The 24,307-nt window shown below is 54.4% G+C and overlaps 10 protein-coding genes across 10 annotated transcripts; 5 read left to right on the top strand and 5 right to left on the bottom strand.

The window, feature by feature from the left end:
* Positions 1-38: 38 nt before the first annotated feature.
* BDV59DRAFT_200458 (lysine--tRNA ligase KRS1) lies at positions 39-1,980 on the bottom strand (the record flags this gene model as incomplete). The annotated part of the gene is made up of 3 exons (XM_073693584.1): positions 39-49; positions 109-1,696; positions 1,768-1,980. The coding sequence occupies 3 exons, from the start codon at positions 1,978-1,980 to the stop codon at positions 39-41; spliced, it is 1,812 nt and encodes a 603-aa protein (XP_073549982.1).
* A 423-nt stretch (positions 1,981-2,403) lies between these two features.
* BDV59DRAFT_211968 (putative dynamin GTPase) lies at positions 2,404-5,234 on the bottom strand. The gene is made up of 4 exons (XM_073695918.1): positions 5,114-5,234; positions 2,992-5,066; positions 2,802-2,943; positions 2,404-2,746 (listed from the first exon to the last, which is right to left on the bottom strand). The coding sequence occupies exons 1-4, from the start codon at positions 5,178-5,180 to the stop codon at positions 2,589-2,591; spliced, it is 2,442 nt and encodes an 813-aa protein (XP_073549981.1). The 5' UTR covers positions 5,181-5,234; the 3' UTR covers positions 2,404-2,588.
* A 1,045-nt stretch (positions 5,235-6,279) lies between these two features.
* BDV59DRAFT_174710 (major facilitator superfamily-domain-containing protein) lies at positions 6,280-8,660 on the top strand. Its single transcript, XM_073689118.1, has 5 exons — positions 6,280-7,034; positions 7,114-7,249; positions 7,320-7,682; positions 7,755-7,856; positions 7,922-8,660. Exons 1-5 carry the CDS (start codon positions 6,363-6,365, stop codon positions 8,254-8,256), a joined length of 1,608 nt encoding a protein of 535 aa, XP_073549980.1. The 5' UTR covers positions 6,280-6,362; the 3' UTR covers positions 8,257-8,660.
* Positions 8,661-8,778: 118 nt separating this feature from the next.
* On the top strand, positions 8,779-10,614 carry BDV59DRAFT_161412 (mannose-1-phosphate guanylyltransferase). Its single transcript, XM_073687564.1, has 4 exons — positions 8,779-9,020; positions 9,073-9,129; positions 9,186-10,355; positions 10,434-10,614. Exons 1-4 carry the CDS (start codon positions 8,961-8,963, stop codon positions 10,458-10,460), a joined length of 1,314 nt encoding a protein of 437 aa, XP_073549979.1. The 5' UTR covers positions 8,779-8,960; the 3' UTR covers positions 10,461-10,614.
* BDV59DRAFT_161415 (uncharacterized protein) lies at positions 10,598-11,879 on the bottom strand. Its single transcript, XM_073687565.1, has 2 exons — positions 11,517-11,879; positions 10,598-11,461 (listed from the first exon to the last, which is right to left on the bottom strand). The coding sequence occupies exons 1-2, from the start codon at positions 11,676-11,678 to the stop codon at positions 10,736-10,738; spliced, it is 888 nt and encodes a 295-aa protein (XP_073549978.1). The 5' UTR covers positions 11,679-11,879; the 3' UTR covers positions 10,598-10,735.
* A 198-nt stretch (positions 11,880-12,077) lies between these two features.
* BDV59DRAFT_161405 (uncharacterized protein) lies at positions 12,078-13,124 on the top strand. The gene is made up of 3 exons (XM_073687563.1): positions 12,078-12,260; positions 12,328-12,654; positions 12,719-13,124. The coding sequence occupies exons 1-3, from the start codon at positions 12,245-12,247 to the stop codon at positions 12,994-12,996; spliced, it is 621 nt and encodes a 206-aa protein (XP_073549977.1). The 5' UTR covers positions 12,078-12,244; the 3' UTR covers positions 12,997-13,124.
* Positions 13,125-13,140: 16 nt separating this feature from the next.
* On the bottom strand, positions 13,141-17,524 carry BDV59DRAFT_192129 (uncharacterized protein; the record flags this gene model as incomplete). The annotated part of the gene is made up of 6 exons (XM_073692000.1): positions 13,141-15,703; positions 15,776-16,010; positions 16,132-16,135; positions 16,232-17,188; positions 17,235-17,388; positions 17,436-17,524. The coding sequence occupies 6 exons, from the start codon at positions 17,522-17,524 to the stop codon at positions 13,141-13,143; spliced, it is 4,002 nt and encodes a 1,333-aa protein (XP_073549976.1).
* Positions 17,525-17,953: 429 nt separating this feature from the next.
* Positions 17,954-19,954, top strand: BDV59DRAFT_174700 (putative transcription factor Rap1). The gene is made up of 4 exons (XM_073689117.1): positions 17,954-18,194; positions 18,241-18,326; positions 18,385-18,625; positions 18,682-19,954. Exons 1-4 carry the CDS (start codon positions 18,081-18,083, stop codon positions 19,453-19,455), a joined length of 1,215 nt encoding a protein of 404 aa, XP_073549975.1. The 5' UTR covers positions 17,954-18,080; the 3' UTR covers positions 19,456-19,954.
* BDV59DRAFT_161207 (chromo domain-containing protein) lies at positions 19,607-21,067 on the bottom strand. The gene is made up of 7 exons (XM_073687562.1): positions 20,873-21,067; positions 20,669-20,813; positions 20,574-20,616; positions 20,423-20,499; positions 20,018-20,366; positions 19,932-19,957; positions 19,607-19,880 (listed from the first exon to the last, which is right to left on the bottom strand). Exons 1-7 carry the CDS (start codon positions 20,877-20,879, stop codon positions 19,862-19,864), a joined length of 666 nt encoding a protein of 221 aa, XP_073549974.1. The 5' UTR covers positions 20,880-21,067; the 3' UTR covers positions 19,607-19,861.
* Positions 21,068-21,216: 149 nt separating this feature from the next.
* On the top strand, positions 21,217-24,179 carry BDV59DRAFT_161068 (chaperonin-containing T-complex subunit CCT5). The gene is made up of 11 exons (XM_073687559.1): positions 21,217-21,341; positions 21,398-21,415; positions 21,469-21,517; positions 21,596-21,689; positions 21,744-21,827; positions 21,893-22,182; positions 22,242-22,890; positions 22,948-23,085; positions 23,139-23,319; positions 23,373-23,461; positions 23,516-24,179. Exons 1-11 carry the CDS (start codon positions 21,332-21,334, stop codon positions 23,558-23,560), a joined length of 1,647 nt encoding a protein of 548 aa, XP_073549973.1. The 5' UTR covers positions 21,217-21,331; the 3' UTR covers positions 23,561-24,179.
* The last annotated feature ends 128 nt before the right edge of the window (positions 24,180-24,307 follow it).

Raw genomic sequence — 24,307 nt, 5'->3', positions numbered from 1 at the left:
ACTACCATCATTCCCGGTCAAAAGTCATAACGTTTGATCTACTTGTGGGCTGCGACAAAGAACCTCAAGTCAGTCATCATCCTCATGCACAGTCGGCGGAAAACTTACCAATACCCTCCTCGGGCTGGGGCTCAATGCCAACCACCTCGGCCGCGGGCTTGGTACCCTCTGCCGTCTTGTCCTCCTTCATGAAGGGGAAGGCCAGCACCTCCTTGATGCTGTAGTTGTCCGTGAGGAACATGACCAGACGGTCGATGCCCATACCCCAGCCACCGGTCGGGGGCAGACCGTACTCCAAGCTGGTGCAGAAGTTCTCGTCGATGAGCTGGGCCTCGTCGTCACCCTGATCCTTCTGGCGGGCCTGCTCCTCGAAGCGCAGACGCTGGTCGAAGGGGTCGTTCAACTCGGTGTAGGCGTTGACGATCTCCTTCTTGCAGACGAAGGCCTCGAAACGCTCGCACAGCCCCACGTTCTTGCGGTGGTACTTGGCCAGCGGCGACATCATCTGCGGGTGGCCCGTGATGAAGGTCGGGTTGACACAGGTCTCCTCGATGAACTCGCCGACCAGCTTGTCGAGCATACGCGCGTTGGTCATGGGCGGCGAGCACTCGACGCCCGTCTTCTTCAGCACCCGCTTGAGGAACTCGCCCGTCTCCGCCGTGTGAAGCTGGTCACCCGGCGGGAACTTCTCGCCCGTCGCCTCCTCCAGCGCAGGGATCATCTCCACCCGCCGCCACGGCGCCTTCCAGTTGACCTGGTACTCCTCGCCGCTCTGCGTGTGGAAGGTGGTCTCGTACCCGCCGGTGACGTGCTTGACCAGCCCGGAGATCAGCTCCTCGGTCAGGTTCATGACGTCGTACACGTCCGCGTACGCCCAGTAGAACTCGCAGGTCGTGAACTCCGGGTTGTGGGTGAGGTCGATGCCCTCGTTGCGGAATTGGCGGCCCAGCTCGTACACCCGCTCCAGGCCGCCGACGATCAGCATCTTGAGGTACAGCTCCGGGGCGACGCGCATGAACAGGTTCATGTCGAGCTCGTTGTGGTGGGTGACGAAGGGCTTGGCGGTGGCACCACCGGCGATGGCGTTCATCATGGGGGTCTCGACTTCGACGAAGTCGCGGCTGTCGAAGAAGTTGCGCACGTAGCTGACGATCTTGGAGCGCGTGACGAAGACGTTGCGCGACCGGTCGTTCATGATCAGATCCAGGTAGCGCTGGCGGTAGCGCTGCTCCTTGTCCTGGAGACCGTAGTGCTCGGACGGGATGGCATGGAGGCAGGGCGCCAGGAGGACGATCTCCGTGGCGAAGATGGACAGCTCGCCGTCCGCACGGTTCTTGGGGCTCGTCCGGCCAGGGAAACCGACAATACCGATAATATCACCTCGCCGGAGGTGCTCGTGCTGGGCCTCGAAGGGCACCTCGCTCTGGGAGTGCTGCGCCTGGCACAGAACCTGTACCTTCACACCCTCGGCGCGGATGTCGTAGAAGATGAGCTTAGAGCCAGAGGAACGCTTGGTGTAGATACGACCGGCAATCTGCACCTTGACCTCGGGCTTCTGTTCGCCCTTGGCAAGGCCTTCGTACTTCTTGAGGTACTCGCGCAGATCGTCGGTGACCTGGAACTTGTGAGGGTAGGGGTCAGGCTGCTTGGTCTCACGGAGCTTGTTGATTCTCTTGCTGCGGATTTCAAAGTATTGCTGGGGAAGACATTGCAGGTTAGCTGGTTGTTCCTTTTCCATCGACTGACGCTGTCCAGGCATTGGCTCACGTTGGGGGTCAGGTTCGCCTCCTCATCCTCCGCAGAGGCCTTCTTCTCAACCTTGGGAGGAGCGTTCGCCTCCTTCTCCTTCTTCTTGGCCTCCTTCTCCCGCAGCTTCTGGCGACGCTTCAGCTCGGACTTGGAGACCTTTTCGCCGGTGACCTCATCGAGCAGGAGGTTGGCCACTCCGGCCTCAGCCTCCTTGACGGCGTTATCGGACATGGTAGGGACTCTCAGGTTGGAACGAGAACACTTGGGAGAGAGATGGGAGAGGAATTGGGGGGGCGGAGAGTTGGTGGGAGGAAGTAGAGGAAGCTTTCAAGAATTTTGGGCGGGAGTCATCACGGCCCGCCGCGCAAGACTAATTGGGTCGAGTTACCCCACGGCCGGCCAACATTCGGCGGCATCCTCGTCGTGCTGGGGTCGGACAGGGTCTGCTGCTGCATGCTATGAGTCATCGTGTTATCTAGAATCGTCCTATCTACATATTTCTACGCATAGTCTCCGCGGTCGCTTGGGTTTGCCTCAGACAGCTGCAGGTCATGATGTATCTCTGTCTGGCAGTTGGGGCTTAGGGCTTAGGGCATCCCGGCGGGGTTCTCGACTACCCCGCCGTTATCGATTACTATAGGAGCCTTGATTTCCATGAAAAGGTATTTTGTAGTTCACGGTCAAAGAAGAAACAAAAGGCACATGTACATGATCATCATCACAATCGCCAGGCAGTATAGTCTGGTCAATCCAACACCGTGATGTCATGACATCAACCAGAACAGCGGAAACAACAGATAAAACCAAATCGATCTCCAACACATGGGAAGTGGGCAGAATCAATGGCAGAACATAGAGTCGTCATCACCATCGTCCTCCTTAACCGCTGAAAGCCACCGCTGCGCCTGATTGACCTTCTCCTTCTCACGAAGCAGATACTGCCGGCGACGTTGGCGTTCCACGTCTTCAGCCATGAGCTCCTGGCAACGTTCATACGCTGAGCCATGTTAGTCTTGTCCCAGAAGAGAAGTGTGGTGGCAATTCGGGTGTACCGTTATCGTTGAAAATTCCAAGACCATGCTCGATCGTCGGAATCAGCTCTTCGCGGCATTTGAGGAACAACTTTGTATAAACGCCTTGGCAGATGGAATCCACAAATCTAGCGCTTGCCACGTCGTAGTATCCGCGAGTCGCCTATAGTGGTCAGCCCATGTCATAGACCCTAAAAAAGTGGAAGCTTACAGCCATCATCCTCACTTCCTGGGCATAACAATCCGGTCCAAGCTCTCCGATCACCTTCTGGATTTCGGCTTCTCGTCTATTATCATCTTTAAGCACCCTGCCTTGCATTTTCAGATATGAGATAACCCTTGCATCACGACGGCGATCCTGTAGGAGCTTCTGGGCTTCTTTGGTGGTCTTCTCCAAAATCGTCATCGCCATTGTGAATGGCTTGTTGTATTCGATCTGGTAAATCTCCTGTGCATGTCTAAGGTGTTCTCCCTCGAGTGCCGTCAGATACCCAGTTATGATTCTCTTCAGCTCTCGGTAGAGGCTCGTTTGGTAGTAGTCTTTGAAGACGACCTTCAGTTGCGCCACTAGCACCTGACGCACTAGCTTGTGGGTTGCTTCCAAAAATATGTCCATAGGCTCATACCAATGCGCGACACTCAGCTGACACAGTATTTCGACAGCTTTTGGGTCCGCCTGGTCAGGGATCCCAGCGCGGTATGAATCCTCATTGATTCCCTTGATCTCCGTCCACGTAAACATCCGCGCGGGTTTGTTGAAGCGTTGAAATTGTTCTGTGGAATATTCCGGGGACTCCAACTTCACCCGCTTCAGATTGGATTCTGGAGAGACTGGAGTTGTCTGATCCCGACGTATATCAGTCTGGGTCGATGCCTTCCGCTTCGTAGGCGCTTGTTGCACGGAGGTCACCTCGCAGTCCGAGTCGTGATTCTGAGCAACTGGGAGGACTCTTTCATGTTCTGCGAGTAGGCTGACCGTTGGACGGGTCTTTATAAGAGCCCGTTGGAAATCCTTAGCAAGCCCGCCCCATGTCTTTTGCAGTGGATATTTGGAAGAGCCTCCATCGAGGTGTGCACGGATCCTATCTTTCAGTTCATGGAGACAGGTGCACAGAATGTACTGAACATTTGTTGAAGGGGGGTCGGGAAGAGTCTTGAGCTCATCTTCGACACGTTTGGCCTTGTCGGCGATTTGTTCGATAATGCGTGGCAGACAGCCTTGGATCTGATCAAGAAGAAGGTTGGATAGCGCTGTCTGAAGTCGACGAGTCCCAAATTTGGTCTGGTAGGCTGTCAGGTCGGTTGTCCATGGGCTGGTCGCAAAGAAGGCGTCTTCCTCGTCTCTGGCTTGGGCGTGTGGGATGGCGGGATCGTGGTTGTTGCGAACGACGTAGTACCCATGGCCCAAAGAAAACTTGCCACCTTCAAGGATCTCAATCCACTGATTGTAAGACTCGCCGCTCTGGATACGGTCTGGCTTGGTCAAGACGCCCAGTGTTCTCTGTTTCGCTCCTGGCACGTCACGCATGATGCGCGCTGCACTTGAGTTGGTCGCATCGTCGGTCATTGGCAGTGCAAGCAGAACGATGCAGTTCTCCTGGGAGATGTATTCTCTGACGAGATTCTCGACGAGGGAAACCAGGTACTTTTCCTCGTCAAATTCGGCCTGGCTGATTACACCCGGGAGATCGTAGAACGAGAGGTTTGGAAAGCTCGGGGCCGAGATGTCGAGACGGACAACATTGGGAGAGAACTTCACCTGACAGGATGTGTCGATGCCGTGGTTCTGTCCGGGGGTGTAGTCCGTTGATGCTCTACCAGGGTTCAAAATGGCAATCTGGGCCCACATAATTGCATCCTGGGTAGCGTCCTTGTCGTGTAGAGTCACAAAAAGCTCGTCCTCGACATCTTGTTCGATCCACGGACCCAAAGGCTTGGATCTCTTCGGCTTGACAAGTCTCTGGGAGCTGTCGAACATGTATTTCCTTGACAGGTAGATCCTGCAGGTCCAGTCCTGGTCGCTCTCGGCAAGGTTTATTTCCATGGGGCAACGAGTACATGTTCCAGAACTCCGTGGCACTTTGATCTCGGACATACCCTCGATGAGGGAGCTCTTGCCTGTACTCTGATCTCCAATCACACAGATCTTGGGGAGGGCGATACTGCTATCCTCGATCCCGATGTGGCGGAGGTCTTGGATCTTCTTCACTAGGGTTTTCATATCCCCTGCGAGGGCGCTGATAGCGTCCATGTTTAAGGTGGGCATGTTGACAGAGACATGTGCAGCTGCGGAAAGGTTGGAGGTGAGGAGAGAGAAGGGAAGGGGAGCTCACTGGTTGAGGTATCGCTGGAGGAAGGTCTAGATTTGGGGTGTTCGGGAAGGTTGAACAAGTCTCCCATCGGTAGAGAGCGAGAAGTGAGAGAACTGAGATAGAGAGAAAAGCAGAAGGGGAGACGAGGGGGAAGAGGAGGAAGAGGAGGAAGAGGAGGAAGAGGAGGAAGAGGAGGAAGAGGAGGAAGAGGAGAGAGAGAACGCATGGTGCGAGAAACGGTGAATATGGTACTGAGGCAGTAGTGAAGGAGAAACACAAGGCGCAGCCAGATGTAGAGGGATGGGGATGAGAGGCGAATGGCCACAATAGCATAACAACATGTACAAGATGTACAAGATAGAGACATCCCTGTAAATAAAGCGATAGTATGGTCCATATACATATTGCTCTAGAATAGGTAGATACAGGTGCCAAGGTGGTATACATCTACTGGACTATATGTGACTACACGTACTGGATTTTCTAGCCCAATCGTAGTCTCACTCTTCAGGACACCGCCGCTGTAGTGAGGGCGCTTAAGGGTCTGCCCAGCGAATGATCAAACAGAGGCTACTGCTCCTAGTATATAGCACGGCCTCAAGTCGATTAGCCCGCAGCTTCTAGGATGTTCTTGGTTGTCTTGACAGGCTTCGTCGTGATAACATGGAATGAATTTGTAGCCCGTACAGGCCAGACGTCTCCTACAAAATGCGACTGTCCACGAGAGTCCAGGCTCAATGACCGGCTACTAGTACTGCAAATGATCAACCATGATTGACAATTCCGGCATGAAAGAGCCCCTACGATGTCGGTATGTTCAAGTCCCCTTCTTCCCTTGAGACGTCTGACCAAGCAAATTGTTTCAAAAACCAGTCTGGGACAATCGAGCAGTATTTCACGCTGCTATCATGGGCTGTGCGGGAGAAGGCCTCGCAATGGTCATCGGGATGTTCGCAGCAAAACGCGAAGCGAACCCCTAGCATCGTCGAATTTATAAAGTTTATGTATGTCGTCGATAAGAGCCACCTGGCATCATAACTAACGTGCGAAATCAGTTTCAGCTACATGCCTTCTGCAGCCCGAGTGGGAGGAACCGCCCCCTTTACAGATCGGCATGTTTGTTGTTTCGCCCTTTAAAGTTTCTTGTCTGCCCCTGCCTACGCTATTTCTATCAAACCATCCGTGCAGGAAGTTTACTAAAATAGGCATCATTCATCACATCGGGGTCGTGCATTTCTCGGGAGGCTCGGGAAAAAGCGACGCAATCAACATGGAGATTGAAGATACACAAGCAGTGACACTACCCCAGAATCGCCTCGTGCTGGTGTTCTTAGCTCTGGCAATGGCCCAATTCACGTCCTACCTCGACCAGACATCTGTCTCTACCGCCCTTCCAGCCGTTGCCAGCAGTTTGACCACTGGATCATCAATCTCGTGGGTTGGCACCAGTTTTCTAATCTCCAGCACCAGCATCCAGCTGATCAATGGACGCTTGTCGGATATTTTAGGCCGCAAGGCCTGCCTTATCATGTCGCTGGTCGTCATGGGGCTTGGCAACTTTCTCTCGGGCTGCTCGCAGCTCCCCTGGCAGCTCTATGCCAGTCGCGCGTTCAGTGGATTTGGCGCGGGCGCCATCAATGCCTTGGTCCAGATCACAATCTCGGACATCACGACCCTCAAACAGCGGGGAAAGTATTTCGGGATCATTGGGGTATCGGTGGCTCTGGGCAATGGCCTGGGTCCTGTGGTTGGAGGTTTTCTCACTGAGCATCTCGGCTGGCGCTGGGCCTTCTGGTTTATCACGCCCATGACTGCGGTAACAGTCATGGTACTGGGAGCCACGCTGCCTCCCATGCCCATGTCAGCCGATATCCGGACAAAGTTGAGAATGGTGGACTGGTTCGGGGTCTTGAGTAGCATGTTGGCTGTTGCCACTTTTCTGGTGAGTCAGGGCCTGTAAAAAGCATAATTGATTGGAACCTCAGGGCTGATGCATGAACAATTTGTGCGTGAAAAAAAAGTTCCCGATCTCCCGTGCTGGTACGACGGTCTCGTGGGATTCCCCGTTGACAATCTGCATGGTGGTGGGCGGAATCGCGCTCTTTGCAGTGTTTCTGATTGCAGAATTCTGGGTGGTGAAATTGCCCATCTTACCCAGTAGGTCTCTCGTACATGTGTCCTGTCTCGGCCCTGTTCAGCATGAACTCATAAAAGCTACCTCTTCAAGTGCGCCTCTTCCATAGGGGATTATCCGCAAATATACTGATTGGAGCTAACGTCGCCATTGGCTGGGTCTTCTGGGGAAACCTCTTTTATCTGCCGTTATACTTCCAGAACGTACAAGGATGGAATCCATCCCAGGCCGGTGCACTCATATTGCCAATGGTCATCGCTCATGGCCTCTCGTCCGGACTCAGTGGCTTCTTGATCTCCTTTTTTGGCCGCTACAAACCCGTGCTTCGCGGCGGAGCGGCTATCTGGGCGGTTGCAACAGCATGTAAATCCTTCTATGGGAGTGAAACCATGCCTGCTGCATTTGGAGTTGTCGGAATTCTCGAAGGAGTAGGTGTTGGCGGTTGTCTTCAACCAGGTAGGCAAACAGAGAGTGTTGCATGGTGTAGCTCCTCCGTTGCTGACTTTCGGTTTTTCTGCATGACGCTAGTTCTCGTGGCCCTGCTCTCAAACTTTGATAACAAAGATCGTGCCGTGCTCACAGGGCTCCGCAATTTTGTCCGAATCCTCGGCGGGGCGATTGGGATAACAGGTACGGACTTTGCATGTATCCCTTTTTTATATACTACGTGCGGTTCATTGCTGATACTGAACCAGTCTCCGGCACCATTCTCAATAACACATTACAAGCCGGATTAAAGGATCGCTTTGATGCGGAGGTTATCGCCCAGCTGACTTCGTCCTCTTTCGCCATGGACAGTATGGATCTGTCCGAGCAGGACAAAAGTTTGATTTCGAAAGTCTACATGCGGGGATTGCATGTCGTCTTCGTCACTTATGCGGTGCTTATTTCTGGTGTGTTCGTTGCCTTCTTGCTTGTCAAAGATCAGTCGTTGGGTGGGAAGGGGGAGGAGCACAAGTATCAGGAGCTGCATGACCAGGAAGACAGCCCCCTAAACGGGCACAGAAGTAGTGGCGAGGAAATCTCGTGATAGAATGACTGATCAAGTGGGTCTATACTACGTGTAGCCAACATTCAGCCTTGTCTATGGATATAGTGATACCCGAGATTCTGCATTGAAGGTGTTTTTCCAACGGTCGAGATAGTCCGCACTGGGCGTATGCTGTATCAATCCTGCTTTCTATTACGCATGATCCGAGGCTGTGATCTGGGTTCCCCATCAAAGAATGCCTTGGGAAGCGAGGAAGCCGCTCCTTACAGCAGTTCATATTGCAGTGGGTCTGAGAATGCGAGCTTTGTGGTTGAGAGACATCCGGGGTGTCTTGTCACGCAAGGATCCTCAAGCACCGTACACAGAGTTAATCATCGGCCAATGAGGCAGAATATGAAGATGTGATACAAAAGGGATTTATCGGAACTGAAGATTCATTAGAGTGCAGTCCAGACGTTGAGCTTAAATTGTGGTGGAATGCAGCCTCTTGTATCTCTGGAGTACTACGTACTACCTAAAATGGCTGTCCTAAAACGGACAAGGCGGTGAAGCGCCATGGAACTTCTCTTCTCCTGATACTCCGACAAGTTGGAGAAGACCCAAAGCTCTCCACCGATCCGGATCTTTTACATTCAGGTACTACTATCATTGAGCTCGATACTCCTCCAGCCCTCCTCGACAGCCATCTCATCCATCTCCTCTACTTCACCAACCCTCCCCTCACTCCTCCGTCCCCCGTCTCAATGCTTCAGGTTCCAGTGCGGGATCACACCAACGTGTCCTCCACCAAGGCTGTGATCTTGGTAAGTCGTTCCATTCTTCTCTGCCGATTTCCTACTGATCAGTTCCCTCCAGGTGGGTGGTCCATCCAGAGGAACCCGTTTCCGGCCTCTGTCTTTGGATGTGCCCAAGGTGCGTGTGCCCCTCATCCTCTCTCCAACTCGATCTAACCGATCCCTCCCCCTCAGCCTCTCTTCGAAGTCGCCGGTCATCCGATCATCTACCACTGCCTCAAGTCCCTCGCCAAGATCGACGACATCCGGGAAGTCATCCTGATCGGCTACTACGATGAGTCCGTCTTCCGCGACTTCATCAAGGACTCCTCCACCGAATTTCCGCAGTTCCGCGTGCAGTACCTCCGGGAATACACGGCGCTGGGCACGGCCGGCGGGCTCTACCACTTCCGGGATGCCATCCTCAAGGGCAAGCCGGAGCGCATCTTCGTGCTGAACGCCGACGTCTGCTGCTCGTTTCCGCTGGGCGAGATGCTGAAGCTGTTCGAGGAAAAGGACGCCGAGGCGGTGATCCTGGGCACGCGGGTCAACGAAGACGCAGCGACCAACTTCGGCTGCATCGTGTCGGACTCGCACACCAAGCGGGTGCTCCACTACGTCGAGAAGCCCGAGTCGCACATCTCCAACCTCATCAACTGCGGCGTCTACCTCTTCTCCACCGAATGCATCTTCCCCTCCATCCGCAGCACCATCAAGCGCCGCACCACCCGCCCGCGGCTCCTCTCCTACCCGTCCTCGGAGCACCTGGAGACGGCCTTCGTCGCCGCCGACGAGGACGCCGAGCAGAACGAGGTCCTCCGCCTGGAACAGGACATCCTCTCCGACCTGGCCGACAGCAACCGCTTCTTCGTCCATGAGACGAAAGACTTCTGGCGCCAGATCAAGACCGCCGGCTCCGCCGTGCCCGCCAACGCCCTCTACCTCCAGAAGGCCTTCCAGGCCCAGTCACCCGAGCTGACCGCCCCCTCCGCCACCATCGTGCCCCCCGTCTACATCCACCCGGCCGCCAGCGTCGACCCCACCGCGAAGCTGGGCCCCAACGTCTCCATCGGGCCCCGCGCCGTCGTCGGCGCCGGCGCCCGCATCAAGGACTCCATCGTGCTCGAGGACGCCGAGATCAAGCACGACGCCTGCGTCATGCACTCCATCATCGGGTGGAGCAGCCGCGTGGGCGCCTGGGCCCGCGTCGAGGGCACCCCCATCCCCATGGGCAGCCACTCGACCAGCATCGTGAAGCACGGCATCAAGGTGCAGAGCATTACCATCCTGGGCAAGGAATGTGCCGTCGGCGACGAGGTCCGCGTCCAGAACTGCGTGTGTCTGCCGTACAAGGAACTGAAGCGGGTATGTCATTGTCTCTCTCTCTCTCTTTGTGGTTGTTTCACATGCGCATGCGTGAGACAAATGCTAACCTCCCTGCAGGATGTCGCGAACGAAGTCATCATGTAACGTGTTGTTGCTGTTAATGTCGCCGTTTGGATTTAGCCGAGCATATGCCGTGATCGTTATACTTCTCCAATTGTCTTTTAATCTAATACGACCGATTCAGATTCCAGCATATAAGCCGTCCGAGGACTGCGGACTCGTATACAGTGTATAGCATTCGAATCTACATATAACCCATTCCAAATCCAAAATTGAGTCAAACGCGCTAAGCGCAACATCCATTGCACAATCGTAACACATTAAGTAGACACGCGCAGTAACATCACACCCCCTTATCCTCACCGATACGCCCCAGGGTCATACGCGGTGCCATGCCCCGCGAAGCGCACGTGGGGCCCGTCGCGCTCGCTGCGCACCGGCGACACATCACCGTAGGCAGCGCGGGGGCCCTCGTACATGGAAGGGGAGTATCTGGACGGACGGTCGTCGGGGTGGGGGACATCGTAGAAGTCAGGTTGGTCGACGGGATGGCGGTGGGCGTGGGCGGGGTACAGCGGGGAGCGGGCGTCGTCGTCGTAGTCGTCCGGGCGGGCGAAGGCGGGATGCACGGGGTGGGGGTAGTCGGCCATCAGGTAGGCGTCGTTGGCGGCGGGGAGGGCGCCAGTGGACATGATGCTGCTGGAGCGGTCGTGGGACTTGTAGTCCGGCAGGGCGGGGCTACTCTCCATGGGATCGTAGCGGCCGAGCCGGGTCTGACGTCTGTGGACGATGACGTCGAGGGCGATGGCGGCGACGTGGGCGAGCGCGCCGACGACGGTGAAGGAGAAGAGCACTTTGTAGACGCGGCAGACGGTGATGCCGGTGGCGGTGGCCCAGTAGGTGGCGTTGCAGGTGGTCAGAATGGTGCCGGACATGCTCCAGGACAGGAGGCCGAGGGAGATCAGCCAGAGGACGAAGAGGATGGAGTTGCAGACGAGGGAGAGCCGCGGCGAGAGGCCGGCGGTGCAGTGGGAGATGGAAGTGAGGATGTAGTTGAGGAGGGAGAGGACGGAAGAAATCAGGAGCTGACGGGTCAGTACTGACGAGGGATTAAGATGTCGGTCTGGGGAGGAAGCTTACGACGAGGAAAGCCCAGGGGAGTTTGTGCTTGTCCTTGGAGAGGTGGTAGATGAAGACGGCCAGGATGATGGCGACGATGAGGGAGGAGAGGAAGCCGACGATACGAATGAGATGGAAGGGAAGAGGAGGGTAGGCGGAGGGTTTGACGGATGTTGACCGCATGGTGGAGGGGCCTGGGGACCAGGCTGATGGGGTTGTTGTTATATTGAGTTGATGTTGATGTTGATGTTGTGGTTGTATACTTGGTTGATAGCACGTGACTGCAACAGTTGGATTAACCAGAACAAAATTAACAAAATGGTAGAAAAGAGATAGAACGAGAGAGGAGAGAAGAAGATAAGAAACAAAACAAATATGAACCAGCCACCTTGGAAACTGACGAAGGCTGAGCAACTGAGCCTGCTTGGCCGATCTCGACTCCACCGCGGGTGTTGCTCAAGAGGATGACGCAGCGAGTTATATTTAGATGTCGATTCGTATTAAGACATTATATTATTATTATTATTATTATTATATTTATATTTATATTTACATTTATTGATATAAAACATCCAGAGATATCAATATCAAATAATATAGTAATACAAGTAATAATAATAAAGTAGTGCCTAGGTAGTTAGATACTGTAGTGATGAATAGGTAACCACCTGCACAAATTCGGTACTCCGCATCCTAATCAGCCAATTCTCCTTCTCTCCACCAACTTCAACCTTCAACCAACAACCACCATGTCCACCTACGAAGGTAATCCTCCCTCGTCCCCCCTCTCTCTCTCTCCCCAAATCCCATTCCATTCCATTAACCATCCCAGTCGAACACAACACCGTCGACCCCTCAACAGCCCCCACAAACCAGCGTCGGCGCCGCCCCGACCTGTCCACCTTCTTCGCAACCCTCTCCGAAATCAGCCCCGATGAAGCTCGTTCCCGGCCGCACGCCGTGCCCGTGCCCCGCGACATCAGCGCCGCCTTCTACACCCTCGCCGAGGCGCTGGACGTGATGCGCCGCGAGACCGACTCCGGCGCCAGCAGCACCAGCGACGAGTCCGACCTCCTGACGCAGATGATCCAGACATTGTTGTCGGAGGCTGAGACGCCCCCGCGCGAGGTGGAGGGCGTCAGTGAAGAATTCTGTGACGGTACGCAATCTATCTACCCTACCGAAATACAAAGTACGATCTCAGCTCAACTCACCCCTGCTAGTTCTCGATCGCGTCCCCCGCACCGCCCTCAAACCGGACCAGACCTGTCCCATCTGCAACAACCCCTTCCTGGAGGACCAGTACCCGCTCGTCGTGCGCCTGCCCTGCCATCCCACCCATCTGTTCGACATGGAGTGTGTGCGACCCTGGCTCCGCCTGCGGGGAACGTGTCCGCTGGACCGCACCGATTTCGCCAAGCAGGAGCGGGAGAAGGCCGAGGCGCGGAAGAAGAAGCCCGTCGACGATGACGAGGAGGAGTGGGATGGCATGTATGCCTGATTTGTCCGGTTCTTGGGGTTAATGCCAGTTACGAATGAGACGTCGCATAGCTTGTTCCGAAAGGACACCGTTGGGAGGGAAGTGCCAGGACAAATGTTTATGACTCGTAAATTGGATTATCGTACATGTGAAGGACTTAACGAACTACATGATCGCCCGCGATGACCCGTCGGCTGGGTTCTCCTTCGGCCGGATGGCCAGTTTGCCGGTCTTATCGATCACCGCTTCGAACCCACTCTTCTCCAGAAGACCCCCGTCATCCTTGACCACCTCCCGTGCTTCCAGTTCCTCCACGAGCCGCTGGTTCTCCCGGTTGCCCTCCAGCAGGAACTTGAGACACATGACCGCGTGCTCCTTGATGTACGGGTTGTGTGCGTCGAAGCTGGTGCAGGATAGGATAGTCTCGACACCGCCGTACCGACGGATCTGATCCTGGACCTCGGGGCATTTCCACACCAGCGATGAAAGGACCAGGACAACGAGTTTCTTCAGATTCCGCCACTCGAACTCGGACGGATCCTCGGTGATCGGGGGCGACTCCGCGCGGGATCCGGGGCCTGCATCCACCGGGTCCGGGTCGCTGGGGTCGTACGGCCGTTCTACCGCCACGGGGCCGGGGGAGGCGCCGTGCGAGTGGTCCTTCGCAGGGCTGTTGCTGCGACCCAGAGACAACGAGCTCAGCTGGCCCTTGGGGATGCTGGCTTCCAGCTCCTTGATCAGCGTCACCAAGTCGTAAACAATCTCCCACTTGACCAACAGGTTCTTCCAGTCGTTGTTTTCGGTCAGCACGGCAAAGAATTCCAGGAACTGATACACGCCCTCGTAGACCCGCTCCATATCCCACAGGTTCAGCGGGAAGTCCTCGGGGAGGGCGCGTCCCGCGCGGATCTGGCCTTGCAGATAGATCAAGGCGCAAGTCTCCGGGATGATGTTACCGCGGAAGATCGTGAAGATGTAGCGTACCGTAAGGATATCGACGCGAGAGAGCGGCGCCGGGTTCTTGCCGGACTGAGACCCGCCCACAACCGACGCGGGGGAATACTTGGCCCGGAAGATGTGAGTGAGGATCTTCACCACGACTGCCTGCGCAGGCGAGATAATGTCCTTAGGTTGGCCGAAATCGGAATAAGCGTGAGACATGAGACCGTTCCTCAGCACCGCGTCCATGATCTGCACCATCATCTTGAAGTACAACTCGTCGTCGGGGAGGTCCCACGCGGCGATGAAGATCAAGAGCTCGCGGAGGAGGTTCCGTCCGGTCTCCTGGTTCAGCAGTATATGGCATCGGAGAGCCTGCATGTTCCTCGATCCAGACCTCTCACCGCCCTTGAGCCCGAAGCTATCCACGATGCCGGCCTGAATGATCATTGGAAGAGCTTCGATTTCGGCAGGGCCAAGCACAAGAGGAATATCTGTTAGTAGACCGCGCTGTTGGTCACCGGGGCGCCCACGGTAATCGTCATCGTCATCGTCATCCTCTTCCTCTTCTTCCTCGATGCTCCCGTCAGCCACGGCTTCCAGACTTCGTGAGTCATCGTCGCCAATCGTTCCCGCATCCCCGGTGTCGTAGTCCTGGTCGCCGTCTCCCATCTGCGACGACTCCTGCAGCCGCGCCATCAGCTCATCCTTGGCTTCCTGGAGCGTCTCTGCAGCGGATTGCGCGGAGCGCGGCATGCTCGTGTCGTCTTCCAAGACGGCAGCGTCGCCGGCGGCCAGCGCACTGTACTCGTTCAGATCGGGAAGGTCAGACCAGCAAATGCGGGGGAACCCAGTGGTTGCGCTGCGATCGATGGAAATAATTGCCTTCCTGCGCGGGGGCTCGTCTTCTGGGAGAGCAGGTGGGAGGTCCTTGGCACGATCTTGCAGGTCAGACCACCCGTCCACCTTTGCGCCAAGTATCGCGGTAAGAGCAGCGCGGATCTCCTTGACCTGTTCGGGGTCTTTGCCCATTTCCTGGATGGCGGTTAGATCACGCCCCAGCAGCTTCTCCATGTGGTCCTTGATATTGGCCAAGAGCAGCATCGCAGCCTCCTCCTTGATCGTCGCAGGCTCCCGGGGGAAGTTGGAGATGGTCTCCAGGAGCAGGTCCTCCGCCGTCTGATCGTACAGCGCTCGGATAGGCGGGTTGACAATCCTGTCACCGGTTTTCACCACCGGCGCAGCCCCTTCCGGGTGGCTGTTGGCGGCGTCGAGGGGTTCCTTCGGTTGTAAGATGTTCGACTCGCCGGTGGAGTGGTAGCCGAAAAGGTCGAGCCACAGGACCATCTTCCGCTGCTCGTTATGCATGATGAAGTTGTGCAAGAACTGGAGACACGTAATCAAGAGGCGCTTGTAGAGATTGACCACTTTCTGCCAGCGCTCTTCGTTCCTTGCGTTCGTCTCCCCGTCAAAGCCCCGCGCCGTAACCCTCACACAGGTGTCGACCAGAGCCAGGATACGTTGATCGAAGCCCTTCTCCGCGGCCATGTTCTGAGCTTTCTTCGTCGTCGCGAGAAGGTTCCGCGCGATGGTGCAGAGGTCGTTCAAGCGCTCGATGTCTTTGACAAGCGAGAAATAGTTGTAAGCGATCAGGTTCGAGGAGGAGTGGTCGTAATTCGCTGTGGGAGGACATTTCCAAGCAAAGGACTGAGATTCGAGGACCGGGATGGCCTTCGTCAGGACATCCGTAAACCCTTGCCAGATGTCCGGTGAGAGGCCTAGATTATGTCTGTGGCACGAGTCAACGTACAGCTTCTCGCGATGAGCCAGGGGATGGGAAGGGTGCTAAAGGCGACAGTACCTCACATCACTTTCCTGGTGAGTCTTGTACAGAATCTGCTTCCCTGCAGACAGCATGTGTTCCAATCGCTTGTCGTCAATCATCCCACGCGTCTCATAGTGGCTCAAGGTTCCCGTCAAGATCACTTTGAGCATGAGCTCCGCGGGAGTGCACTTGGGCTTCATATCGGCGGCCGGTCGATCGGCCATATTGATCGTACATGCACACGCCGTGCCGTTGCGGGATTGAGAAGAGCCTGGACAAGCCAGAAGAGGGCAAGTTCAGCGGGGAGTAACTTTTGCGCCGAACGGTTGGTTATCCGGGAAATCCCCCGGTCCGAAGGCGGTGACTAAGATTATTCGATTGGGTAGTATCACCGGTCTACAGAAAGAACTTGGGGTTTGTTGATATATATACAGGCAGATTTACTCTAGCCTAATCATTGGCCAACTTCTGGCCAGCGGCCCAGTTAAAGACATGCCGCAAATTGTTCCAGAATCCCAGGTCATAAATGTTGTCGACTTCGCTGATGTTGCGCACCCGCGTCCACCGCCAGTCGATAGCTGCATCGGGGTTTCTGGGCTGATATATTTCGTTCGAGTTGGGGTGAAGTTTGCATCCTTCTCTCGGAGGTTCGCCATCCGTAAGGGCAAGGACCTGGTCGCTACTCACTGGCCAGGAAGGGTGCGGCTTTCGATACTCGCCGGCCTGAGAGGAGCTGCCATAGATCTTTTCCTTGGTGGACTTGAAAACCAGCCCGTCTTCGACATCCTCTTTCCAATCAGACCACTTTGCGCTCTCGTTGGTTGTCGTGCCGGCCCAGATGAGGTAAGTATGGTAGACCAAGAACGCGAGGGCCAGCGGGGCTGTCAAGAACATCAACAAAGACACCGCCCCAACCCGGACATCATGGTAGACAACGTATGACCAGACGTTGAAAAATGTGATCCAACTCTGTTTCGTCGTCCGTAATGGTGAGCGTAACGGCACCAAGTCCTCCCAAGTTTGACACAACATGGAGTAGCCAAGCCACGACCCGTAGACCAACATGACACAGAGCGATAAGATCAGAGAGAGGAAGTAGTGATAGTTGTTGGCCCCAACGCAGTTAGTTAGCCAAGCGCAGTGGTGGTCGTGTCGTGAGACGCATGCTTTGCAGAAACTGCAGTGCTTGCTTCGGGCCGGCTTGAGGAAGTGACAGGTGCGGCACTGATGTCCTGGATGGAAGATGACATGATCATACGGATATCGCTCCAGCTCCTGTGCATGGTTTTCTGGCGTGATGTAAGGCTTGGTGACGACGCACAGGTAAAGGAGAACGTATGGTGCGGCTGCCACAATAGGAACGCACAACCGGTGGACTGTGGAGAGTCTAGGCCACGCACTGGGGATGAAGGCGCACTCGCCAGCTACAAGTAAAGAAGCGAAGAATATCTGGATCAATCAGTCTCTATCAAGGCAGGGATGCATGAACGCCTACCAAAATAAGGGGATGGTTCTCGTGCATGAGATAATTGCCTGATCGAGAACAACAGGAAGTAATCCGGCCACCCAGAAGGTATGAATCGATTGAGATAATACCATTCGGGAGGTATATACATATCGCCCTGTGGAGAAAACCGATGGGGGTTTTTCTATGTCATGGATCAGCGTAGTCATGCTTTTGGTGCAGGCCTCATACCGAAACGCCGGCAGTCTTCCGAATAGCGCGACGAAAACGAATGCAGAAATCCCTAAGATTATGCAAGCGATGGTCCTTAGGAGCCCCATGATTGCGTATGTTGTGCTGGATCCTTCAGGCTGGCTGCTGGTAGGCAAATTGGAGCCGATATATATTGTCAACCAGCTGTCTATTCCTAGCTCAAATACAGGAGCGACAGTTCCAGCGACTCAAACCACCCCTGAACAGCAGTATATGCTATTCAGAAGTGCATTTCCACGACCGGGTGAGAAGAAGAAAAGGGCCGCCTTGGAGGTGGTGAATGAACCAACTGGACATTGGAAGCTAAGTGCTGGTGATGCACGTGACCAAGGCGGGCACAGCCCACCTAGTTCAGAAACCCTTTTCTACGGCGTGGGTACGTTTGATGCAAAGTGTGAGTGTTGATCGGATTATTATATTCAGTTATATAGGCAATTTTCTCTGTTCATGACCCCATGGAGACGAAAGTTTAAGGGGATCAATGGCACGTGACTTATCTAGATTTCGTGGAACGGAAACACGTGATCGCGCGTCTACAGCAAGTACCTCACACTTGTGCAGTCACCACGGAGAGACTCCAGCACTACCATTCTATGATCTAAATTTCCTATTGATACTTGCAGAATGAGCGACGCTGCGCGTAGTGGGGATGCAAGCGCAGGTTCCTTGTTCGAAGGGAAGACGTTCTGGCTATCGCAGAGGATCCCCAAGAGAACATGGATTAAGGAGATAATCCAGGTATGCCGGGCTTCGGAAACATAGAACACCAGGCTAACGTACTCAGAATAATGGGGGAATCATAAAATTACAGGAGAAAGATGCAGATGTCAAGCTGGTAGACCATACTATGAGGAACCTGCCTGCTGACTCGTGAGAATGTCCCATCGTTGTCTGTCTTGATTAACGCGCAGTCACTGATTTATGCCAGATACTCATACCGCTATGTTGAAAATTCTGTGCGCCTTGGTAAACTGCAGCCTCTAGAGCTCTATATTGCCGGCCCGTCTCCTGTTCGTCCTGTTGGAGCAACAAACATCCCAACAAGAGGCCATAAGATCCAGTACACTCTAGCAGACGATCAGGCGCTATGGGACTGGATGGAACCTCTTGAAAGAAATCCCAATACTCAAATACAGGGAAACAGACCTTACCAGATATTTGCCGCTCAGGTATTATCTCACGCTTCATTGATGCCAGGCTAATCCCTTACCCTTACTCCGTACAGAATCCTAGGCATACATTCCAGTCGTATCGTGAACGGTACTTGAAGACACTCCGCGGACGCCCGCGACCAGGGGGACCACGGGCCCCAGAAACACCGCGCGAAGAGATCGAAAGCAGGCCAGCACAGCCTGCAGTGTCGGAAACGCGGGAACAAAGTCTTCCTCCTGACCGAAAAAGAAAGCAACCCATTGACGCCAATGAGCTCCAGCCCCAAGAGGAGCCCAAGAGAAGAGCACTCGAGAGCACCTCCAGTCACTCGGAATCTAGTCTTTCCAGGCCGCCTGCCTCAGAGCATTTGTCGACGGCACCATCAAAAAGGATAGGACGCGTGGAGCCCAGGAAAAAGTCTCAGAACTCGAAAGATCGGGACGCTGTCGACCCCGTCTTTCTAGAGTTGCCTTTCTTGCCATCCAGTCCAGAACCGGAAGAGTTAGATGCTACTATACAAGATGCACAAGATAACCGCCCATGGATAAACAACTGTGTTCGAACAGGGAAAGCACCAGACATGGACACGGCAGTCAAGTCTCTACACTGTACTGGTTTTGATAGACCACTAGCAGAAAAGGTGTTGGATAGCTGGGCCGCGGGTAAAGGCACTCCAGACGATATCCCGGGAATATGGACCGCTGAAGATGACCAATGCCTGGAGGCAGACGATGCGAGGGCCATCGAGAAAGCTATAAAGAAGCATGGCAGCAGGCGTTTTGACGCCCGATGGGACTATCTTAAGCTAGCGCGAGAGTTTGGGCTTCAGCCGGAGGCCGGCGATTGAATAGCACTTCAATATACCCCTAACGTTACCAAGCGGAGAACAGTATCTGATGTAAGCCCAAAAGATACCATTTGCAGTAGGCAACGACTAGCCATAAGTAGTTGTAGGCGGGATGAACTGATGTGTTCATCTCTTCCTGATCTGTTTCTTCCAAACAGGATAGATAGGTAGGCCTCGAAAGGCTTGAGGCCCTGTAAATCACCCAAGGGAAATTATCTTACATCCAACAGTGGAATACCACCGCTTAACAACTCCGGTGAAACATCCGTTATGCGATACGGTCCTCCAACTCCTTTTAGCAGGAAACTGCTTGTTAAACCCAGAAAGAAACATGGAAAAGGTAATCGAAAGAGCAACGAGGCTGAGCCAACTCCATAGTGAGCCTCCGACACCGAACCGGTCCAATTCAACCATCCTTAAAGACACTAGAAAACAATTAGTAACCGCACTGGCATTGCGCCGTCGTAGCCACTTACAGGTGTTTCTCATAGAATTCGAGCATCTGCGCTGACATTAGCATCGAAGCTCTCCTCAGTGTGGAGAAGGGTTTGCTTTTGCTTGCCTTTCTCGGGCATTTGTCGTAACATGTGTCGATGGAAACTTTCGATTTTTTGCCGTTTTTCCAATGCAAATATGCGATTAATGATTGCGATTCTTGGTCGCGAATGATGGTGTCGACGCCAACAACATAATCTTCCCAGTTCTTGAGCTTCTTCGGTAGAAAGTCTGGGAGGTCGTCGTGGTAGTTGGTATCATTGGCGGGAGTCTGGGACATCCGTTGTCTCTTGGACTGGGCCTTGTCTGGTTTCTGCTTTGGAGCTCCCACCGATTTGCGCTTCCGGCGTTGTGTCTTTTCTGGCCGGCCTCCTATCGACTGGTAGTATTCTTCAACAAGTTCCTTTGCGCCGTCCCTAAACAGCGGTGGTTAGTGGAAGGGAAACCACGAAGCGATAACAGACTATCGTACAGATTCTCCTCGGGTTCCATCGTCTCGTCTGCGGGATCATCGTATCCTTTCCATTTGACCTGAAGCAGGAGCTTGCCCTGTCGCATGGTTAGCGAGCGCAGGGGATAGAGCATTTCCACGGCGGTTCCGCGCAACGCAGGAGGGAGCGTACGTTCTTGGCGAATTCATGTCCGACGATTTTCTCGACGACGTAACTGACGGAGTTAGGATATGACATGGGACAGTGTTGCGCATTCCTGTACTCACACGTCCTCGTCGTCTTCATCCTCTTCACCCTCCTCCTTGGGGCGGTCATTATCCTCATCCTCCCTCAGACCCTGCTGTTCCTCTGCATCGTTGTATGGGATCGACGACCCCGTCGATTCGTCATCGGAAGCTTCTCCTAACGGCGCTATGCGACGGTCAGATTGGTGCTGGCGACCAGCGCGACAAGAGCTGGGGGAAACCCACGAGGCATTGGTCTGCGAGGAGAGACGAAATTGAAGAGTCGGGAAAGCAACTTGGCGGTGTCTTCTGCGATACGGGACTAGAGGCGGACCGGCTGAGTCATTCGAGACGGGGGATTGAAATGGAGTGGGTTGGATGCGAGGGGAGTACAAGACGACGAGAGCGATCGATGCCTTTGCGGTTGACTGTTAAAATGCCGCCGACTCGCGCAGGCGCGTGCTGGACGCGCTAAGCCACTTTGGGTAGCCAGCTCACTAGCCCCTTTTGGGACATCTCCGGAATTTCTAAAAAAGACCCCGTGCGGTGTAAAAGAACATCATCGGTCCGCTTCTTCCAACAACCCCTCCACCACCACCTCTGCTTTGTGTGTTTTCTTAGGAGGTTCATCGTCCCTTTTTTGGCTTCCTATTCTCCCCCTCCTCCTCTGATTCATCTCTCCTGCCGTGTGGCAGTCCCGTCACCATGGCGATGCGTATGTCCCAGATGCCCCTCACAGCCGGTCTCCCCACTGACTCTTTCGTCTGATAGAGCTTGATCTGTCTCAAGGTACCTCGATTTCACGGCCCAATGGCTGACTTCTCTCGCTAATTGCCCGATAGCTTCTGTGATGAAGGATGAACAGGGCCGTCCGTTCATCGTGGTCCGAGAGTATGTCGCCATCCCAGTATCACTACAATCGAGCTTCAATGGTTGGAGGAACAACTGCTGATACGCTTTGTCTAACAGCCAGGGAAAGAAGAAGCGGATGCACGGTACCGATGCGGTGAAAGCTCACATCGTTGCGGCCAAGACTGTCGCCAACATCGTCAAGACTTCCCTTGTATGATCTTATGTGGAACGACCCTTTCTGCCCACACGCCTAACCTTGACCCAGGGTCCTCGCGGTCTCGACAAGATTCTGATCTCTCCCGATGGTGATATCACGGTTACCAACGATGGCGCCACTATCCTCGGTCAGGTTCGTCTCCCGCCGTCTCATCGCCGCATCCCGCTGTACATTCACTAATCGGAGGGAACCTGAAGATGGAGATTACAAACAACGTTGCCAAGCTCTTGGTCGAGCTGTCCAAGTCGCAGGATGAAGAAATTGGTGATGGAACAACCGGTGTTGTCGTCCTGGCGGCGGCCATGCTGGAGCAAGCGTCAGAGCTGATCGATAAGGGGATTCACCCCATCCGGATTGCCGATGGCTATGACCAAGCCTGCGAAATCGCCGTTGCACAACTCGATAAGATCAGTGACGAGATCCCCTTCTCCAAGGATGACACTTCGAACCTGTTGAAGGTCGCCAAGACGAGTTTGGGCAGCAAGATGTAAAGATGGGCCGATAGGTACCCCTGATACCACCGTACAATTCTGACGTTCTCTGCAGTGTTTCCAAGTCCCACGATCAGTTCGCGAACATTGCCGTCGACGCGGTCCTCTCGGTTGCCGATCTCGAGCGCAAGGATGTGGACTTTGAGTTGATCAAGGTTGATGGCAAGGTTGGAGGTGCCCTGGAGGACTCTCTCCTGGTCAAGGGCGTTATTGTCGACAAGGACTTCTCTCATCCCCAGATGCCGGACGAGGTCACCGACGCCAAACTGGCCATCTTGACCTGTCCATTCGAGCCCCCGAAGCCGAAGACGAAGCACAAGCTCGACATCACATCGGTCGAGGAATTCAAGAAGCTGCAAGACTACGAGAGGGAAAAGTTCACCGAGATGATCCAAAACCTGAAGGATTCCGGTGCCAACCTGGTCATCTGTCAGTGGGGTTTCGATGACGAGGCCAACCATCTCCTGCTCCAGAACCAGCTCCCTGCTGTCCGGTGGGTTGGCGGTCCCGAAATCGAACTGATCGCTATCGCAACGAACGGTCGGATTGTCCCCCGTTTTGAGGACCTGAGCTCGGACAAGTTGGGAACGGCCGGCCGTGTGCGCGAGATGACCTTTGGTACCACCCGCGAGAAGATGCTTGTCATTGAAGAATGTGCCAACAGCCGTGCTGTGACGATATTTGTACGAGGAAGCAACAAGATGGTTCGTACTGCCGATGTTTGTATGGGAAGAAACCTGTTGCGCTAATGACTGATTCAGATCATTGACGAGGCCAAGCGCTCTCTGCACGACGCCCTTTGCGTTGTCCGCAACCTTGTGCGCGACAACCGCGTTGTGTACGGTGGTGGAGCCGCTGAGATTGCTTGCTCTCTCGCTGTGGAAGATGCTGCCGTCAAGGTATGGAGGGTGCCATTGCGTGTTCAGTGTAGCTCGCTAACCGACTTCTGCAGAGCCCCGGTATCGAGCAGTACGCCATGCGCGCCTTCGCCGATGCCCTCGATGCTGTGCCTATGGCGCTTGCTGAGAACTCTGGATTGAGCCCCATTGAGACGCTTGCGGCCATCAAGTCGCGCCAGGTCAAGGAGAACAACTCGCGCCTGGGTGTTGACTGCATGTTGACTGGCAACAATGGTATGTGGCAGGTATCTGAGACTCTACTGATATAGGCTAACCTATCTCTTCAGACATGAAAGCGCATTTCGCCATTGACCCTCTGATCGGAAAGCGGCAGCAGCTCCTCCTGGCCACTCAGCTGTGCCGCATGGTGCTGAAGGCAAGTCCATCGTATAGCTTACTTCGGAGTGCAGGGCTAACCTACGGCGAATAGATCAACAACGTCATCATCTCCGGCGACGACGACCAGGAATTCTAAAATTTCTTGTATACACTTATTTTGATGGCCAAAACTGACTCCATTGTTGCAGTCATTGATACAATATACAGTTATGTCATGGGTGATTAATCAGTGGTGTCGACGAAAATGTGCGCGGTCTATAGACAGTTGCAATGAAAGAAATGAACATCAGCTACTATACCTGGGAACAACGTACTGATCAGCAGTTGCTCTGCATTAGACAACTTACGACAACTGAACTGTCGTCCTTTAGCTTCACAACTCGCGTCATCCCCCAAGCCCCGAACTTCTACGAGATCCGGCAAATGTCCCGGCACATATCTGCCATCCCAGAGCGTATATCAGAGGCATTATACCGGACAACATGAGTGCAACCCCTCAAGGTCACAGCCACAAGTTTCAGAGTAAACCCGCCCCAACCTTCTCTTCCCCCCAAGCACGCCAAGGGACGCGGCCTGGTCAGCCATCAGCCGGTCACGACAGGCACAGGGAATTTTCGTATTACGAGCTCCAGTGGAGACACGATAGACGGGCGATTCAGGCGCCTGAAGTCATCCGATCAACACACCCAGCGCAATGATACAGCGACAGCGATAATGGATCGAGTAGATGTAACCAGTCCCAGAGCACTGGGCGCGTTGGACCAGTCGGACGATCGGCAATCTAAACTGTTCTGGTCGCTAGCTCTCCTCCTTTGGGGGCTATATTAACAGTTCAGGTCAACTGACAGGGGAGGGAGGAGGAGGTGGTGGGAGGCCCCAGAGG

Source organism: Aspergillus ambiguus (assembly GCF_047715705.1).
Source record: "Aspergillus ambiguus strain CBS 117.58 unplaced genomic scaffold BDV59scaffold_8, whole genome shotgun sequence".
NCBI classification, from domain to species: domain Eukaryota; kingdom Fungi; phylum Ascomycota; class Eurotiomycetes; order Eurotiales; family Aspergillaceae; genus Aspergillus; species Aspergillus ambiguus.
This window is presented reverse-complemented; position numbering and strand designations above follow the sequence as displayed.

What these genes read in the sequence shown, in the direction of transcription:
- BDV59DRAFT_211968 (XM_073695918.1), bottom strand. Translation starts at nt 5,180, where the DNA reads ATGGGAGACTTGTTCAACCTTCCCGAACACCCCAAATCTAGACCTTCC. An exon ending in CTCCAGCGATACCTCAACCA is followed by an intron (nt 5,067 to 5,113) that starts GTGAGCTCCCCT and finishes ACCTTTCCGCAG; the next exon opens with CTGCACATGTCTCTGTCAAC. An exon ending in TGGAATTTTCAACGATAACG is followed by an intron (nt 2,747 to 2,801) that starts GTACACCCGAAT and finishes AACATGGCTCAG; the next exon opens with CGTATGAACGTTGCCAGGAG.
- BDV59DRAFT_161405 (XM_073687563.1), top strand. An exon ending in CAGTGAAGAATTCTGTGACG is followed by an intron (nt 12,655 to 12,718) that starts GTACGCAATCTA and finishes CACCCCTGCTAG; the next exon opens with TTCTCGATCGCGTCCCCCGC.
- BDV59DRAFT_161207 (XM_073687562.1), bottom strand. An exon ending in ATGGAACCCGAGGAGAATCT is followed by an intron (nt 20,367 to 20,422) that starts GTACGATAGTCT and finishes ACCGCTGTTTAG; the next exon opens with GGACGGCGCAAAGGAACTTG. An exon ending in ACGACAAATGCCCGAGAAAG is followed by an intron (nt 19,958 to 20,017) that starts GCAAGCAAAAGC and finishes ATGTCAGCGCAG; the next exon opens with ATGCTCGAATTCTATGAGAA.
- BDV59DRAFT_161068 (XM_073687559.1), top strand. An exon ending in TGGAAGATGCTGCCGTCAAG is followed by an intron (nt 23,086 to 23,138) that starts GTATGGAGGGTG and finishes CGACTTCTGCAG; the next exon opens with AGCCCCGGTATCGAGCAGTA. An exon ending in TGTGCCGCATGGTGCTGAAG is followed by an intron (nt 23,462 to 23,515) that starts GCAAGTCCATCG and finishes TACGGCGAATAG; the next exon opens with ATCAACAACGTCATCATCTC.
- BDV59DRAFT_161412 (XM_073687564.1), top strand. Translation starts at nt 8,961, where the DNA reads ATGCTTCAGGTTCCAGTGCGGGATCACACCAACGTGTCCTCCACCAAG. An exon ending in CCACCAAGGCTGTGATCTTG is followed by an intron (nt 9,021 to 9,072) that starts GTAAGTCGTTCC and finishes AGTTCCCTCCAG; the next exon opens with GTGGGTGGTCCATCCAGAGG. An exon ending in TGTCTTTGGATGTGCCCAAG is followed by an intron (nt 9,130 to 9,185) that starts GTGCGTGTGCCC and finishes CCTCCCCCTCAG; the next exon opens with CCTCTCTTCGAAGTCGCCGG.
- BDV59DRAFT_174700 (XM_073689117.1), top strand. Translation starts at nt 18,081, where the DNA reads ATGAGCGACGCTGCGCGTAGTGGGGATGCAAGCGCAGGTTCCTTGTTC. An exon ending in AGGAACCTGCCTGCTGACTC is followed by an intron (nt 18,327 to 18,384) that starts GTGAGAATGTCC and finishes GATTTATGCCAG; the next exon opens with ATACTCATACCGCTATGTTG. An exon ending in ACCAGATATTTGCCGCTCAG is followed by an intron (nt 18,626 to 18,681) that starts GTATTATCTCAC and finishes TACTCCGTACAG; the next exon opens with AATCCTAGGCATACATTCCA.
- BDV59DRAFT_161415 (XM_073687565.1), bottom strand. Translation starts at nt 11,678, where the DNA reads ATGCGGTCAACATCCGTCAAACCCTCCGCCTACCCTCCTCTTCCCTTC. An exon ending in TCCCCTGGGCTTTCCTCGTC is followed by an intron (nt 11,462 to 11,516) that starts GTAAGCTTCCTC and finishes CTGACCCGTCAG; the next exon opens with CTCCTGATTTCTTCCGTCCT.
- BDV59DRAFT_174710 (XM_073689118.1), top strand. Translation starts at nt 6,363, where the DNA reads ATGGAGATTGAAGATACACAAGCAGTGACACTACCCCAGAATCGCCTC. An exon ending in TGGCGGTTGTCTTCAACCAG is followed by an intron (nt 7,683 to 7,754) that starts GTAGGCAAACAG and finishes GCATGACGCTAG; the next exon opens with TTCTCGTGGCCCTGCTCTCA. An exon ending in CGGGGCGATTGGGATAACAG is followed by an intron (nt 7,857 to 7,921) that starts GTACGGACTTTG and finishes ATACTGAACCAG; the next exon opens with TCTCCGGCACCATTCTCAAT.